At 38.9% G+C, this 18255-nt stretch overlaps 1 protein-coding gene across 3 annotated transcripts; it reads left to right on the top strand.

Moving 5' to 3' along the window:
* Positions 1 to 646: 646 nt before the first annotated feature.
* On the top strand, positions 647 to 17786 carry CHURC1 (churchill domain containing 1). Of its 3 annotated transcripts, none has more exons than XM_068544069.1 (4): positions 647 to 768; positions 10523 to 10658; positions 12215 to 12285; positions 17610 to 17786. In XM_068544069.1, the coding sequence occupies exons 1-4, from the start codon at positions 649 to 651 to the stop codon at positions 17700 to 17702; spliced, it is 420 nt and encodes a 139-aa protein (XP_068400170.1). In that variant the 5' UTR covers positions 647 to 648; the 3' UTR covers positions 17703 to 17786. The 3 variants fall into 3 exon arrangements, with proteins under 3 accessions (XP_068400170.1, XP_068400160.1, XP_068400180.1); XM_068544059.1 differs by having other exon boundaries at positions 12212 to 12285; XM_068544079.1 differs by lacking the exon at positions 17610 to 17786 and adding an exon at positions 17477 to 17602 and having other exon boundaries at positions 12212 to 12285.
* Positions 17787 to 18255: the final 469 nt, after the last annotated feature.

Raw genomic sequence — 18255 nt, 5'->3', positions numbered from 1 at the left:
AAAGGTGCTGAGCCCAGGGTAGGAACCGAGTCTAGTCCTGGCTGACTACTGAGTAATTTTGTTACCCTAGACAAGACCTTTAACCACTGTTTCCTTGGTTTCCTCATCTGAAAAGGAAGACACATAGAGAGATAGAAACACGTTTCCCATTGCTTTGTCCTCCAGAGGCCTCTGGAATGGTCATTTATTATTAACATTTTGTGTTTTCAGGAGATTCTCTGCAGAACTATAAGTGCCTCTTCCCAAACACTTCATTTATTGCTTATTCCCCTGCCAAGATCTGAACTATCACGCTCACTGCCCTAAGAAATGGTATGGAAAGGTACCCAAATTGTAATTTCAGCTTTATATACGGAGTAAGCTGAATCAGCAAAAAACAATTCCCTTTCTTGTGTATTGTGACTTGGCTTTCTGTCAGCCTAGCCTCAGGAAGGCGCCTATTGGAACTTTGCTCGGTCCAAGATCCCTTTCCCCTTCCTGCCATATGGTCCACGGTCCCTTCCTCTCTCTCGGAAGGTTTCTAAAGTCCTACCCTTTGCTGTCGGTTGTTGTCTGGGAGACCAGACCCTACCCTAACAATAGTTGCTAAGGGGCGGAGACTTGGAATTAGTTCCCAAGACCCAACACTCCAAGTGAGTCTCTGGACGCATGCGGCGACTTTCTCTGAGCTCTCGCGAGGTTTCCTCTTGCCGGAAGCAGCGGAGGGACTTCCCCGTTAACTGCGTCGCGATGTGTGGGGACTGTGTGGAGAAGGAATATCCCAACCGGGTGAGCGAGTGGGCGTCGAGAACTTCCCTCTCCCTTGGCCCATGGCCGCCCCTGAGGCTTCTCATATCCCCGGCCGGCCTTCTCTGGGAGGCCGGGCGCGGGGCGGACTCAGCCGCTCCGCCCCATCCAGTGATGCGGCAGCTGTATGTAGGCACCTGACAGCGGGATGGCCTGCAGCCATCGGTTCCTGCTGATCCCCGTCCTGGCGACTGATATCAGCCGTCACCCCATTTCTCTTGAGCTCCAAGGGGAAAACAAGTGAAACCCTACCACCACCAGCAACCCAGTCGACAACAGAGGGACACCCCCATCTCTACCCTGGTCTCATCCTCAAGCTTCATTTGATAACGATCAGTGCTCTTCCTGAATTCTAGCGCTGGAAGGGACCTCTTAGGTCATCTCTTCTAACCCAGTTTTGCAGATGAAACTAATGCCTAGAGGGGGAGAAAACACTTGGCGAAGTTCACATTCTAGTTTGTGTGAGAGCCAAGACTAGAACTCAGGTTTCCTGGCTGTTACTTTCTTTTAAATCTCAGTTCCTTTAAAGCTCAGGAGATTGAGAAGTTTGTTTACTCTCATTCATTCAAGGTATACTTACTGAACGTTTGTATGCGTGTAACTAGATTACTTTGCTAGGCCAGAAAGGGATACCCAAGAAGAAATAAAAGGCAGCTTCCGTGCTGCCAAAGAGCTTACATTTTACGGGAGCACGTTATTAACAAAAAATGACTAGTACGGTCCATAAATGCTATTCCGGTTTAGAGAAAGGGGAGAGCAGTAGGGGACAGCGCTGTTCTCCCAACAGAAAGGTGGACTTCAGTTGGGACTTGAAGGATAGTTGTGACTAGGGTTGAAAAGGAAAGGAGGAGCTGAGGCTGGGGGAAAATAACAAGAACCAGGATTCTCATATTGGTTGGGAGGTAGAAAATCTTTATAGTTGGTTCTGTCTCTTAATATTTTGAATAATACTTAGTCTTTTGGGAAGGTTTTATAACAACATGAGCACTCATATGGTACAACCTCTTTGAAAAAGGTCTAGCATTATCAGAAAAAAAAAAAAAGTTAAAGGTATGCCTGCTGAATGACCCAGCAGTTCCCATTTTAGACAGATAAATGCATGTGCCTAGTGTGTTCCTGGAGACTGGTATAAGAATGTTCATAACAGCATTGTTTGTGGTAGTAGACTGGAAAAATGTGATATAGCCATAGCATGGAACACCATGAGTGAATGAGTAATGAAAGTGAATGGAGCAGTGGCTCTCAACTGAGAGTGATTTTGCCTCCCAAGGGACATTTGACAATATCTGGAGACATTTTTGGTTGTCACACTGGGGTACTACTGATATTTAATAGGTAGAGGCATTATGCTGTACCTTTACGTTTCACATTTCTGTGTTGTGTTCTATTTCATGCTTTTTTTTTTTAAGTTTAAAAAGAGATCTTTGTGAATCCAATAACGAAAACTGCACATTATAGGCACCATGAGGCAGATGTTTGCCGTGGATAGTGTTAAAGATATTAGGTTGGGGAATTCCCTGGCTCCATGCTTCCACTGCTGGGGAAACAGGTTTGATCCCAGGTCGGGGAACTAAGATCCCACATGCTGCGGTGTGGCCAAAAAAAAAAAAAAAAAATAGGATATTAGGTTGGATTTTTAAGAGTTGAGCTAATCAAAAGACAAAAATTATTTTGAGAAGTTTAGGCATTGGGCAACTATCAAAAAAAATTGAATAGGGAAATGATTCTGAAATCTTCTATTTAGGAAAATGAATCTTATGGTTGTATGTTGAGATGATGGGATGGGGGAAAATGTAAAAGGACAGCCCTACAGAGCATTTGGGGAACCAAATGGCAACAGTAGTATAGGCATGAGATAATGAAGACCTCATTTATTGATTGATTGATTGATTGATTGATTGCTGCGTTGGGTTTTCGTTGCTCTGCGGGGACTTTATCTAGTTGCGTCTTGAGTCGAGCGGGGACTACTCTTCCTTGCGGTGTGCGGGCTTCTAATTAGGGTGGCTTGTGTTGCGGAGCACGGGCTCTAGGAGCGTGGGCTTCAGTAGTTGCAGCACGCGGGCTCAGTAGCTGTGGCTCGAGGGCTCTAGAGCGCAGGCTCAGTAGTTGTGGCATAGGGGCTTAGTTGCTCCGCGGCATGTGGAATCTTCCCGGACCAGGGCTTGAACCCGTGTCCCCTGCATTGGCAGGCGGATTCTTAACCACTGCACCACCAGGGAAGTACCAGTCCTCATTTCAAAGAAAGAATTAACAGGACTCAACCAATTTAATGTAGGAAGGAAGAAGAGAAGAGCTGTCGATGATCTAAGGGTTCTCAATCTAGGCAGCTGGGAAATTTGGAAGTATTACAGAAATTGGAGCCATCTGGGAGGGAGGGAGAACCAAAATTGGGGGAGCAAATGATCAGATTTTTTTTTTTATCATGCTTCCTCCGAGGTTGAGAATGTAACATGCCAGGAGTCAAGTGAAAATATAGGATGGCAGTTTGGGTAAGAGATTCAAACAGATGAGTCAGCCAAATAAAGGAGTCAAAATAGAAATAATTTGTTCTCTTAGGAAAAGAATGTAGAGAATCAACCAGAATCAAGAACTGAGCTTCAGGGAATAAATTAATTTAGGAAGTGAAAATAAAAGTATAGGAAGAAGAGTAGAGAAAAGCACTGAGGTGACTGGAAAACCAGGAAAGCACCTGAAGCAGTTTTCTCTGATTTTATTCTGTTCTCAAATAAATAAAGGGCTGTCATAAGGAAGAACTGAGCTTTTCTTTGAAATTTCAGAAGGCAGATTTAGAAATAATTAGTGGGTGGATGTTAGGGGGTTGTAGGCTTTGAATCAGTATAAAGAATTTTCTAACAGATTTTTTTTTTTTAATAGAATGGGTAACCTTAGAGGAATTGAACTCTCTTCCTGTTGTTCTGTAGAGACTAAATGACTACTTGAAATCTCAAGGATCCTTCCAACTCTGGGATTTTTTTAAGTCATGAGATATTTTTAAGGGCGGTAAGAGCAGAAGCCACTCTGCTTGAGCCTAGCAAAGGAAAAGGTACTCAGGTGGTGGTAGCAAGTATAGTTCACTCATTCAGAAAGTTTGGCAGAGGAAAATAATGGATTAGCATGTTGGGTAGGTCTAAATGCAGAATGAGGAGGTAATAAATGTTTGATTATTTAGCTTTGGTTTCATAAAATTTCTGGAGTTTTGTGGTGGATGTTTTCCACAGGCTAGAAAATTTCTAACAGAGCTCTGGCCCACTTGCTTGTAAAATTACGCCAAGATCTTGAACTCGAGCATGAATCAGATTGGAAATGAACCATAATAATTTTCTGAACTCAAATTTTTTTACTCAACTGTGAACCAAACTATTTTTTTTCATTCAGAAAAGCATTTAGCAAACCAGTTGGAACTAGAACTCTACTGCATTTTCTAAAATAACTGATCAGGCCCAAAATTGTAATAAAACATTTCCACATCAAACTGGAAATGAAGCCTATATTTCATATAGTTCAAGTTTCAGCTCTAAAATTCTTAGTAATTCAGCAGCAATACAGAAATATAGCTTAAATTTAGGTTAATCAGAAGGAAGTAATGAGTGTAAATTAGTTATATGTTTAAATTAGAAATTATGTTTTATATACCTCACTTAAAATTAAACTATAAAAGTTCACGTACTCAAATTGTTGCTTAGCATTAAACCATATTTAATTAAATGCTGAGTCTGATATATAATTGGTAAAACAATTGTATGGAAATGGATGCTTTAAAATGATGCATTTTTAAATGCCTATATTAAAAAAAAAACAATCTGGAATCAATAACCTAACTTTCCACTTTAAGACAGTGAAAAAAACAAGAGCAGAGTAAACCCAAAGCGAGCAGAAGAAAGGAAATAATAAAGACTAGAGTAGAAATTATGAACTAGGAAATAGAAAAACAATAGAGAAAATCAGCAAAACTAGAATTTGGTTCTTTAAAAACTGTATTTTCTATTTTCAATTTTAAGTACTCCCTGACAAAACATATGCACTGTTAAGTTACACCATCTGAAATAATAGTTTTTTGGACGAAGCAAATTGCCCCAATCATTGTCAGTATAGTTGCGGATTTCTCAAATTTGTAAGAGTTTATCATAATATACTTTCATACTAATTATCATCATAGTATTCAACTATTCTTTTTTTTTTTAAATAAATTTATTTATTTATTTTTGGCTGCGTTGGATCTTCGTTGCTGTGCGCGGGCTTTCTCTAGTTGCAGCGAGCGGGGGCTACTCTTCATTGCGGTGCGCAGGCTTCTCATTGCGGTGACTTCTTGTTGTGGAGAACGGGCTCTAGGCACGCAGGCTTCAGTAGTTGTGGCTCACGGGCTCTAGAGTGCAGGTTCAGTAGTTGTGGCTCACGGGCTTAGTTGCTCCACGGCATGTGGGATCTTCCCGGACAAGGGCTCGAACCCGTGTCCCCTGCATTGCCAGGCAGATTCTTAACCACTGAACCACCAAGGAAGTCCCTCAACCATTTCTTCTTGCACATTTGTGTACCTTTATAGATCCTCAACCAGGATTTAGCTGAATCACATTTTCTAAGGATATTTAATGTTTGCCTTTTTTCCTGTCTTCTCGAAACTGTTATAGTTTACTGTTATTACTGTGGAATTGATTTAGATTTTATTCTTCTTTTTCCTCCCATTGTGAGAGCCTCAAAAGCTTCTCTGAATATTGTGTGCTTTAATTTACTTTCCCAAATTTGGACATTAATAATCTTGTTTCATCTAATAAAAGAATCATGCCTCACTGATGAAGGTTATCCTCACTTTCAAATGACCAAGTCCCTTAGAGGAAGCCCCATCAGTTTCTTATTTACTGTACTTGCATTTGCCATTTCAAGAATTTACTTCCCTACCTCACAACTGATAACATAGATCCCTTTTCTCTTCCCTCAGTGTTTAGAGTTTACATTCTGCCTGCTTATATGGTCAGATTACAGAGGTTAGAGCATATTGTATACGGTGCCTGTGTTTATGTGTGCAGTTCTGTTGAGAGTTCTGTTTATTTGAAAATGGTATTTAGATCTTTATTCTTTTAAGACTTTTTTAAAAATTACTTAATATCTTGGAGTCTTTGGCAGTCAGCTTTTATAGATTCAAGGCAGTCCCAGTTCAAACCCCAGCAGGAGGGGCTTCCCTGGTGGCGCAGTGGTTAAGAATCCTCCTGGCAATGGAGGGGACACGGGTTCAAGCCCTGGTCCAGGGAGATCCCACATGCCACGGAGCAACTAAGCCCGTGCGCCACAACTACTGAGCCTGTGCTCCAGAGCCTGTGAGCCACAACTACTGAGCCTGCGTGCCACAACTACTGAAGCCTGCGTGCCTAGAGCCCGTGCTCCGCAACAAGAGAAGTCACCGCAGTGAAAAGCCCGCGTGCCACATCGAAGAGTAACCCACGCGCAGCAACGAAGACCCAGTGCAGCCAAAGATAGACAAATAAATAAATTTTAAAAAAACAAAAAACAAACCCAGCAGGCTTTTTTGTAAAAGTTTATAAGCTGATTCTAAAATTTATATGGAAATGAAAAGAACCTAGACTAGCCAAATTATAGGACGTAAACTACCTAATTTAAAAACTACTATAAAGCTACAAAAATCAAAAGAGTGTGAGATTAGTGCAAAAGATAGACATATAAATCAAGGGAAGAGAATAGTCAAAAGTAGACCCACATATATAGGATGATTTGAGTTTTCCACAAAGTTGCCAATGTAATGCAGTGGGGAAAGGATAGTCTTTTCAACAAATGTTGATGGAACAACTGGATATTCATATAGAAATAAATGAAACTTGGTCCTTACCTCAGACCATATATAAAAGTTATTTCAAAATGGATCATAAACCTAAACCTACCAGCTAAAACTATAAAATTTCTAGAAGAAAACAAAGAAAATCTTTGCAACCTTGGGGTAGGCAAGATGTTTTAGAAGAAAAGCACAAACAATGAAAGAAATTTAGTAAACTGGACTTCATAAAAATCAAAACTGTTTGCTCTTCAAGAGACACCATTTAAAAAATGGCAAACCAAGACAGAAATATTTGTAATACATATATCTGACAAAGGGTTTGTACCTAAGATACATAAAGAACTTTTCTAACTCAATAAGAGGATAAACAATTTAACTTTTCAAAAAATGGGCAAAAGACTTGAATAGATATTTCACAAAATAAAATATATTAATAAGCACCATGAAAAGATGCTCAACATCACTAGTCATCAGGGAAATATGAATTAAAACTACAATGAGACAACACTTTACATCATTAGAATGGCTAAAATAAAAAAGACATAATACCTAGTGTTGATGAGAATGTGGGAAATCTGGAACTCACACATTGCTGGTGGGAATAGAAAATGGAAACTAATTGGCAGTTTCTTATAAAGTTTATATATATACCATATTTTTACTGTATGACTCAGCAATTCCACTTCTAGATATTTACTCAAGAGAAAGGCATATGTCTACACAAGACTTATACACGAATCTTTATAGCTACTTTATTCATAACAACCAAAAACTGGGAAGAACCCAAATGTCTTATCAACAGATAGATCCATGCAATGGGATACTACTTGGCATTAAAAAAGCAATGAACTACCAATACATACAACAACATAGATAATTAACATGGACATCATTTTAGGCAAAAGAAGCTGGGTGTAAAAGAGTATACTGTATGATCCTATTTATGTAAAACTTTAGAACAGGCAAAACTAATCTCTGGAGATAGAAATCAGGTCAGTGGGTGCCTGAGGTGAGATAGGGGTTGGAGATAGACTGCAAAGCAGGAAGGAGTTCCTGGGAAGACAGAAATTTTTGTATCTTGATTGGGGTAGTGATTACATTGGTATATACATTTGTTAAAATTCTTTCATGTATACCCTTACAATGTGTGGATTTTATTGTATGTAAATTATACCTCAGTAAAGTTTATTTTTTTTAAAGATCAAAGCACTTGTTCTTAATAGCTGGAAATTTATACTTTAATCCCAAGGCTTTTTTTCCCCTTTAGTAGTTATGTTGATGTGCCTATGTTTTAGTATCTCCAAACTGCATAGTTAATTTGATTTCCCCCCACCAGAGTTAACCTCTTAATACATAGCGCTACGAAGGCACTTAGTTAATGGTGGTGCTGGGAATCCAGGAGGGCTTCACTGTGGCATTGGTTAAGATGGGTCTTAACTCCCTCATACTTCGTAAGCTCCTTGAAGGTAGAAACGTATGTGACTCATCCTGGAGTCCTCGGAATCCTCCGCCATGCTTTGCACAGTATCAGGCACATAGCTGCATTGGAGAAATGCGTTAGTTTGAATGGTTTTTAGTCACATTAACTATTAAAAATACCTCAGTTTTTTTGTTGGTCAGAAATGAGGTTGAACTACTATCAAAAAAAAGTAACCCAATTAAAAAATTGGTAGAGGACCTGAATAGGCATTTTTCCAAAGCAGACATAGCCAACAGGCACATGAAAAGATGCTCAACATCACTAATCATCAGGGAAATGCAAATCAAAACCACGAGATATCGCATCACACCTGTCAGAATGGCTATTATCAAAAAGACAACAAATAATAAGTGTTGGTGGGACTTCCCTGGCAGTCCAGTGGTTAAGACTCCATGCTTCCACTGCAGGGGGCATGGGTTCAATCCCTGGTCGGGGAACTAAGATCCCACATGCCGTGTGGTGCGGCCAATAAATTAATTAATTAAATTAAATGCAAGTCTGGCTGATAGAAGCATGGTGGAAGCCCAGATGTGACCCATGCCACTTAAAAAATAAAGTGTTGGCCAGGATGTGAAGAAAAGGAAACCCCAGTACACTGTTGGTGAGAATGTAAATTGGTACAGCCACTATGGAAAACAGTGTGGAGGTTCCTCAAAAAATTAAAAGTACAACTACAATATGATCCAGCAGGTCCACTCCTGGGTATATATCTGAAGAAAATGAAAACACTAATTCAAAAAGATATATGCACCCCAGTATTCATAGCAGCATTATTTGCAATAACCAAGATGTGAAAGCAACCTAAGTGTCCATCACAGATGAATGGATAAAGAAGATGTAGTATATATATACAATATATGTTGCTCATCCATAAAAAAGAATGAAATTTTGCCATTTGCGACAACATGGATGGACCTGGAGAGTACTATGCTTAGCAAAATAAGTCCGAGAAGGACAGATACTGTATGTTTTCACTTATATGTGGAATCTAAAAAATCAAGCAGGGGCTTCCCTGGTGGCCCAGTGGGTAAGACTCCGCACTGCCAATACAGGGGGCCCAGGCTCCATCCCTGGTTGGCGATCGCACATGCATGCTGCAACTAAGAGTCCGCATGCTGCCGCTGAGAAGCCCACATGCCACAACTAAAGATCCCACATGCTGCAACGCAGATCCCATGTGCCTCAACTAAGACCCAGTGCAACCAAAATAAATTAATAACTATTTAAATAAATAAATATTAAAATAGATAAATAAATTTGTTCTATTGAAATAATCTAAAAATAAATAAATAAATTTGTTTATTCAAACGAATGAACAAAACAAAACAGAAACAAACTCACAGATTCATGGAACAAACTAGTGGTTACCAGAGGGGCGAGGGGTGGGAGGATGTAAAGGAGATTAAGAGGTACAAACTACTAGGTATAAAGTGAATAAGTTGCAAAGATGTAATGTACAGCAGAAGGAATATAACCCATATTATATAATAACTTTATATGGAGTGTAATCTATAAAAATATTGAATCAGTATGTTGCATGCCTGAAACTAATTATAATATTTTAAGTCAACTATACTTTAATTTAAAAAAAAGAAATAACATTCTGTAATAACCTAAATGGGAAAAGAACTTGAAAAAGAATAGATACATGTATAACTGAATCACTTTGCTGTACACCTGAAACTAACACAACATTGTTAATCAACTATACGCCAGTATAAAAATTTTTTTAAAAATGAGTAGAACTAGGTAGTTTATGAAGTGACTTTAAGTTCTGAACAATTATTAGTAAGCCTTTAGCAAAGACCTCCCTTGAGCCAGGAGCATATGTTGTTTACAGTTTCTTAATGACAAGTAAAACCCTTTCTCTTTTAAATGCCATGGTGTCAATCTGATGAATTGCAGAACTTACCTTTTCTGCCTGAATCACACGTATCCTAGGGACTGACATCTATAGAGCTGAGAGTTTATTTCTCTTTGTTTATTTTGTGGTATTTTTAAGGCTTGAAAAAATGCTGTTTCAGCAGTCAACTGAGCATCACAGTGGATAAGATCATTTTTATCATTGGCTCAGTGTTTCCATTTTGATTGAATTTTCATTCTAGCTTTATAATATGATACCTCATTTAATAGTGTTGGCTATTAGATTTTTCTGATTTTTCCTTTTCACATGTTATATTAAGACTTCATTAAGTTGTTTCTAAATATCCATTTGCATTTAGTCCTCTTAAACACAGTTGCAGTCCTAAGCTCTAACACTTCTTCAGTTTTATTTACTATGAATAATACTTCTAGAGGAAAGCTAGTAATTTCAAAAATTACTTGGTGTACACTTCAAGCAAGTAAATTCTGGCCATGTTTTTTGCCTTTAGAGACTTTAAGTCTATGAATCATTTTCACCAAGGATTTTGAACTATAAGAAAATTAAAATCCCCTCAAAAAAGAAAATTAAATTCCTGTTTTTCTTATTTTAGGGTAACATCTGCCTGGAGAATGGATCTTTCTTGCTGAACTTTATAGGCTGTGCAGTGTGCAGTAAGCGGGATTTTATGCTGATCACAAACAAATCTTTGAAAGAGGAAGATGGAGAAGAAATAGTCACCTATGATCGTAAGTAGACTTTTTTTCCATCTGAGTCCGTTAGCAGGTATCAGCTTTTGGGAGTTAGGTTGCGCAGTCTTATGAGGCCTATTTCACTATCGTATTGCAACACAAAATCACTAGTTAGTTTTTTAAGAGGAAAATGTTGGTAACGTCTCATTGATGTAGCATCATCAGATAGTCCACATAAATGACTTTTGCAGACAACTGAAGCTTATGATTCAGGCACCAATTTTCTTTTGTTTATCTTTAAAGACTGTGTCTTCTGAAACAAGATACAGGGACTTGTTTTTTTTAACTTAGGGTCATCCATGTGACTTTTCACTTTCTACCATAATATAATACAGTGATGCGCTCCAACAGCTATTAAAGTGTTTAGGGCTGTTTGCCCTTATACTAAATGGCTCTGGGATGCTATGGTTTTTTTTAGTCTTGTCTCTGCTTTTATAGCTTTTGTCTCTTTTGTTACTGTCAGTTTATAGTTTCTTTCGCTACTGTAAGTATGCTACTTTCATATGCTATTCCTCATCCTTGATACTGGGAAATCAAATAAATAACTATAATAAAAATAAATAAGTTCTGAGGTTGGCATTAAGAATCTCTACAAATAAATTAAGTATATGTGCACTTTCGTGCCCAGATATTATGGCAACTATTTAAATTGTTCACATTTCCTTTTTGCTTGTCTCCTGATTTTTTGGTATGTTCTGACTATATGAGGATTAAATGTGCAAATAATGATATTTTGAAAGAAAGGTGCAAAAGACACTAAGCCTTTAGAATAGAGTCAGACTATGGAAAAATGTTCTAAATTAGAAGAATCTTTTTCTTTCTTTGTAGCATGTACCCCTTTAAACTCTATTTTTTTCCAGGTAATAGAGGATAGTGGTCAAAAGCAAGGGCTCTGGAGCGAGAAAGCTTGGGTTTGAATTCTGGTTCCAACACTTCCTAGCTCAGCTGTGGTCTTCCTAGTTCTTATCCATAGTGTGCCTTTGTTTCCTTATCCCTACAAACATGATAACAATAGTATCTACCTCATTGGGTTTTTGAGAAGATTAAGTGAAAAACAGATACAAAGTATTTAAAACAGTATCTGGCACACATTAAGCACTCAATGTATCATAGTTATTATTACTAGATTGTTTTTACTAGAGCCTTTTGTTACTGCTAAACTCACTTTAAAGTCTAGTGTTAGCTTTTTGTTTATGATTGGTTAGTAGCACAATTTCTTTCATTCCTGAGAATAAAAGCTCCTACATAGTTAGACAGGTCCAGCTAGTTTCAAAAACACACTTACATATCCATTAATTGATTACCTTAGAGAGCTTTCAATAGGAATGAATATATGCACATTAAATCTCTGAGTGCAGGCTCTTAATTATATAGTGTTGCTGTGTGACAGAGTCTGGATTTTTTTTATCAAGGTAGATATTATAATGGGTTTCCTGCTATGTTAAATATGACAGAGTTAAGATTCTTTCAAAGCAATACCATGCTAAGACTAGAAATTTTACTGTCTTAGGATACCTTCTAAGACTTAATTAAGTCTCTCTCTGTTTCAGCAGATCTTTGTAAGAATTGTCATCACGTAATAGCCAGGCATGAGTATACGTTCAGTATCATGGATGAATTTCAGGTAAATGTATAAATGTCGGTATGTTATTGCGGGGGAGGGGAACAATAAGAGTACCCTTGAAGAATCTAGGTATAGTCTTCATAAATGAAGTACTAGTGAATCTTAGAGGAGACCCTCTCTTCCACTTGTGTAAGTTGAGAGACACTTCAGATGTGGGTGGATCTGTTCAAACCTGTCTTCACAACAGTCACAAAGCAAAACACATGCCTTACAAATGATATCTCAGTCCTGTCATTTTGCTTATAGAGAACAGCACATTATGGCTTCATATGAGGTTACTATTGTGCCTCTTTTTTCTCTACCCAGTTACATGATTGCACAATTCTTGGCTTTAAGTGTTGGCCTGCCCACTGCCACCATACTTGCTGAGCATGGAAATCATGCTAACGAAATTATCTTTGTTTCCCTTATAGGCATGTAGAGTCAAGCAACTCTGTAGTCTCAATTGCGATATTTTAATATTATTTGAAAAGTAAAATGACAAGATAGGTGTATCATGGTTGGAAGAGAGAAGCTGAATCATATAAGGATAGAGAATAGGGATGTAGTATAAGGATTAGTCCTTATACAATTGTGAGAGCATGTGAAGAATTCTACAGAATTCTGCAGGCTGGTGTAGGCCTGAAGTTGCTGAAGATTCACAGGTCTAATGGTCAGGAAGAAAAGCTGGACAGTGAGGGAGAGCCGAGGACAAACTGGAAAGCATGAGGACACACTTACCTGTATCTGCCCCTCACTGCCTCCGCTTTCAAGCCCTCAGATTGAGTTACTTATTTAGTGTGAACTACATGTTCATCCAGAGGATATGAATGTGAGGTAAGAGTTTTAACAGGCAAGGGAATTTTTTTTAATCCTTTAAATTTGGGTGGTGCTATATAATTAGGGAAAAAAAATCTTCTACAGCAGAATCTTATAAAATAGTATAACCACTTTCATTCATTCTTATTTCAGTGTGGAAGAAGGCACTTAGTCACCTGTCAGAATCTGGTCTAATATCTTGTGGTCTATCTTAACATCCTGACCACGTCTCCCCAGGATCCAAAAATTATGCTTCAAAGATACTTATATGATAGATATCACTTACGGCAAAATCGAGATCTCAGTGAATGAATAGTGGCCAAATAGGGGAATGAACATGTCGGGGGCTTAAAGAAGCAGCTCTGTCCATTCACGGGAGGAAAAGAGTGCTTATAGCTATTTTGCAGCAGTTCCTGAAGCTTCTGTGAGCTTTTTAGAGTCTGTAAGTGGATATTGAGATTGCCTGTTTATACCCTAATTGAGCCATTGTGTGTCACTGCCTTGAGACCAAAGTCTAGCTGATTTTCCTTTATGACTGAGCAGAGCCACTTTCAAAGCTCCCCAGAAGTTCCTTTGGGGTAGAAAGAAGGTAAAGGAAGATGGCTATAGTCACAACCCCTAGATAGTGTGGAATTCTCTTGGAAAAAACTCTTAAACTAGACTCTCCACCGCCAGTCCTTTCTCTCCCCACGTCCACTCCCCACCTCCCCCATATTCTATATTCTGCCACCAGCATATTTTTCTTAAAATAATGCTTTCAGACTACCTCACTGGCCTCTCCGTAGCTCACCTTCAGCTACAGTATAATATCCAAGCTCCCCATCCCAAGGTTCTTGCTGGGCTGGCCAGCCTCCCTTTCCCTCATTTCTCACTACTCTCCTTTTGCACACCATTCATAGCATTGCCCCAACTTTAGACTCTCTTCCTTCCCTCCTGTAGTAGAGATTTTTATTTCCTCCTCTCTATGGCTACCCCGCTGCATTTCCTCAGGAATCTCATGTTATCTTCTCTCTTCCTAGCATCCTCTTTTCTCCGTGAGATTTAAAGCATTTTTACATTAAATATATTTAGTTCTTCTTTATTTGTTAAAAATAAAATCCTTTTGTTTCATTCAGCTCCCTCTTTGATTCATCCTCTGATCATCTCTCCTTTTGCTTCTTTACTTGAATAGCTCTTTACCCTATTTTCCTTATTTCCCTGTGCTCCTCCTAACAACCTACAAACTGGTTTTCATTTTCACTTTACTAAAACTGTTCTCTCATAGATTTCCTATAAGGTGGCCGAATCCTGTGACCTTGCCTCAGTTCTCATCTCTCTTAACATCTCTTCTGGATCTGGTTTTGATAACCATTGTCTTTTTGAAGCATTTCTTCCCCTGGGGTCCATAGATCTAGACTTTTCTCTTTCTTTTTAAATCATTTTGACTGTTCCTTTGCTTACTCTCTGGTTTCCTCTCCTGTTTCTCCCTAACTGCTTTTCCCCTGAGCTTTGGTCTCTGGTCTAGGAACCTTCTCTGTACTCCCTCAGACATTGAGCACACGCACCCTCAGTGTCTGATGAAACCTATCGGATATCTCCCGGATCTCCTTCTTTAACCCTAATGCCCTCCCTGCCCTCCTTTCTTCCTTAGTTTCTCTTGCTTTTGTCTGTCTCCACTGCCACCCACCCCGTGTCAGGGACCATACTGCTGAAACCTAAATTACTGCAGCAGTCCCCACAGTATAGTTGTGCGCACTGCCCTCAAATTAATCTTCTGGAAACACATCATCCTGTCACTCGTCTGCTACTCCATACGCGATGTGCTTGCTCTGTTCCATATCACTGTCTTTATTCGTGCTTTTTCCTTGACTTAACGTGTCCCTTTCGCTACCTTCAAGCCAACTAAATCTTACCTCTTTCAAGCTGAACTTAAATTCTATCTCCTCCTTATTCTTAATAGTTCAGCCCATACTGCTTTCTCGCTTTTCTGAGCTCTTCTTGTACCCACAGCAGGCCCCGACTCCTGTGACTGGCCTGCTGGTAACTTCCATCTTAGTCTGACGACCCCAAGAACTCTTCATGCTCAGCTGCTGTGACTTACTTTCCTCAGCCCCACCCCACTCCAGCCCCCATCTTATCCCAGCAGCCGTTCAGGTTCAAGATGGGATTCCGACCATTGGTAATATTTTGTTTTGTTTTAAATGTCTTATGGGAAATTTAAACATAATCAGAAGTAGGCAGAATAGTGTACTCATCTCCAGTCCCCAGCTTCAGTTTGCTTTATTTGTACCACTATTTCCACATCTCCCCACAGGATTACTTTGAAGTAAATCCCAAGCAGATTACTACTTCTGTAAATATTTCAATATGAATCTCTAAAAGATAAGGATTCTGTTTTTAAACAAATTCATTTTTAACAAAACCATTGTTAAACAAAGTAAGATTTTCTGATGGCAAGAGTAGAGGGGAAATAGAGACATAAGTACAGAGTTTAAACAGAAAATAAATTATAAATGATTACAGGTATCCGGTATTTTTTATATCACCCTAAAATCCATTAAAAGGACTATATATTTGCCTCAGGAAACAAGAGGGAAACTGTGAGACTGCACTCTGTTCCTCTGTGGACCAGGGAAGGAGAGGACTAAGGGTCAGAATTAGCAGGTAATAATAGAGGGAAAAGGCCCATGGGACCCTCAGCGTAAAACAAGGATCTGATCTTGCCCAAAGGTGATTCCACCCACTCCACCTTTCCTTCCAAATCTCTACCCTCAGGCTTTGCCCAGGTGGAGCCTTTGAAGGTCTCCATGAATGACTGGGGGGAATTCTGATTCTCCTAACTTGGCCAGTTTGGGTGAAGGGTGTCCTGATCCAACCATATTCCTGGCATCCCAAGAGAGAATTCTAGACATATTTTCCCACAGAAGCTCTGCTATATGTGGTTAGATTCTATAGTACTTGTGCAGTATAAATTTAAAAGACTCCCTGGATTTCCCTGGGAACCTAACTGCCATGTGCAATGTTACTTCTGTGGGAAACTGCTTCTGAATTCCAAATAATTGACCTACAATGAAATTTGGATTCCAGACTGCCTATAAATTAAAGATTACAGGTGTAATCAGTCTTACTGATTTAGCAGCCTTTCCAGATTATACCATGTATTAGGTTTTTCCTTTCTCCCAAGTTAGACTGTAAGTTTTGCAAGGTCAGACTTTGTCCTTGCCTTCTCTCATGTCTACCGGTGCACCTGGCACATTGCAGAGCCTTTAGGCACTTAATAAAAACTTGTCAATGGATAGATTGGTTGAAAACTCAAATAGTTGTCTAGCTTGACACATTTTCCCATTTTGACTTTATTACTTTTTTCTTCATTTCCAGTGAAAGGTTGACATCCTACTAGTAATGTCTGGTAGGTGAAAGTAAGATTTGAAAGCAGTAAAACCTTGGAGAGAGTAGATTTTAATTTTGTTTTTGATTCATGAGACTCATATTTGTTTGCTGAGCTCTAGCCTTTGTTTCTACTGTGTGTGTAGAACAGACTTTAAAATTAAATGTGGTCTTTAAGAAACAGTCTTTCCACTCCTACAACTAGGTCTCCCTGCTGAACTCTCTAGTAGGAAATGGAAAGGCAGTTGCCTGGTTCTGAGTCTTCGTACTGTAGTCACTGTTTATCTCCGTGACCCTCTCTCTAGTGAGAGACCCATGAAACACAAACTGCCTTGACTGATCAATTTCCAGGCAGCCAACAATCTCAAAGTCAGATGTGGAAGTACTAATAGATTTAGTATAGATGCTTGTTTTCCTAAAGAAGATAAAAAGTTTTAGAGTAAAAGTTTTGAAAGAAATATGTTTCTGTAGTTTATGACCATATTAAATATTCTAGAAAGGAACAGCTGTAAGAACAGGACTTTGCGCTAAGGATTTTTGCCTAAAACAAAATAACTTCTGTCACCAGTCTGGACATTTGTTAAACCCAAGAAACAAAAAACTCCTTAAATAGATCAAATTCTAGACAACTAGCTATCTAAATATGAGACATGACATACTAATGGATTTAACATAATTGTTTATTTTTTCTGGGGTAGATAAAAATAGCTTTTTGGGTTTGGAAATTTTTTTCCTTTTTTGTTGTTTTAAAAATCATTTCTGTTGCTTATTAGTGTTGAATATTCTAGAAGGGAACAGCTCTAAGAACAGGAATTTGTCCTCAGGGGCCCACACTCAAATTGCTTCATTACTTTAAATAGCAGCACTAAGTAAGCCCAGTATGTGTGTTTTCTAAGTCCAGGAAATAGCCATGCATTTCCAAGATGACATTCTTGTATACATAGTAAATAGAGCGTCAGCATGTATTCAATTTATATAAACAAAAGGCTCTGGGATACACAGACTAAACCTAAGATATTGCTTATAGGTGTTGAAGAACTTGATCTAATGTACAGACACCATATCCATGACAATTTACAGAGAACAGTTTTACCAGAGAAAGTTATGAAGCATCTTTCTCCCAGTTCCTCAAGGTAATTGTGCACTTTATCTTGTTCTAGGAGTATACCATGCTGTGTCTGTTATGTGGTAAAGCTGAAGATACGATCAGTATTCTCCCTGACGACCCCCGACAAATGACTCTGTTATTCTAAGGATCCTTCTGCAGCTCTGTAATCACAATGTTGTGTTGGTTTACAATACAGCAAGCCTGATGGTTTGTCTGACTTAGTTTATAATGGAAGTTATTTGCATATTATTTTTTTCTGCTTAGGCTTACCTGTTCTCTGAAAGAAAAAGTGGGACTTCCCTGGCGGTCCAGCGGTTAGGACTCGGCGCTTTCACTGCCATGGCCCGGGTTCAATCCCTGGTCCGGAAACTAAGATCCCATTAATCGAGTGGCACAGCCAAAAAAAAAAAAAAAAAGTAAGAAAGAAAAAGTAATTTAGGGGATTGCTGTTCTCTAGAGCTGAGCTCTTCTGCTAAAGTTCCCAGTGCACATCAGTGCAGCCAGAATGAAGCATCTTTGTTAGCAGCTATGTGGCTGAAAAATAACTAGGATGGAAAGCACATCTAGTGCCCAGATCTTGGTTCCAATAAAAGGAATTAGGACTCCTTGGGGAAATGACTGAGTCTAGGACTGGGGCAGTAAATACACAGGGTGAGCTTGGAGCATCTTGAGCCACAGAAAAGCGAAGTGCTGAAACG

Source organism: Eschrichtius robustus, chromosome 1 (assembly GCF_028021215.1).
Source record: "Eschrichtius robustus isolate mEscRob2 chromosome 1, mEscRob2.pri, whole genome shotgun sequence".
Classification (NCBI taxonomy): domain Eukaryota; kingdom Metazoa; phylum Chordata; class Mammalia; order Artiodactyla; family Eschrichtiidae; genus Eschrichtius; species Eschrichtius robustus.
The sequence above is the reverse complement of the archived record's forward strand: the minus strand, read 5'-3'. Positions and strand labels throughout refer to the sequence as shown.

Excerpts from the sequence above, each read along its gene's own strand:
- CHURC1 (XM_068544059.1), top strand. The coding sequence starts at position 649 with ATGCGGCGACTTTCTCTGAGCTCTCGCGAGGTTTCCTCTTGCCGGAAG. Across the intron at positions 769-10,522 it reads AGAAGGAATATCCCAACCGG|GGTAACATCTGCCTGGAGAA; the intron begins GTGAGCGAGTGG and ends TTCTTATTTTAG. Across the intron at positions 12,286-17,609 it reads GTATCATGGATGAATTTCAG|GAGTATACCATGCTGTGTCT; the intron begins GTAAATGTATAA and ends ATCTTGTTCTAG.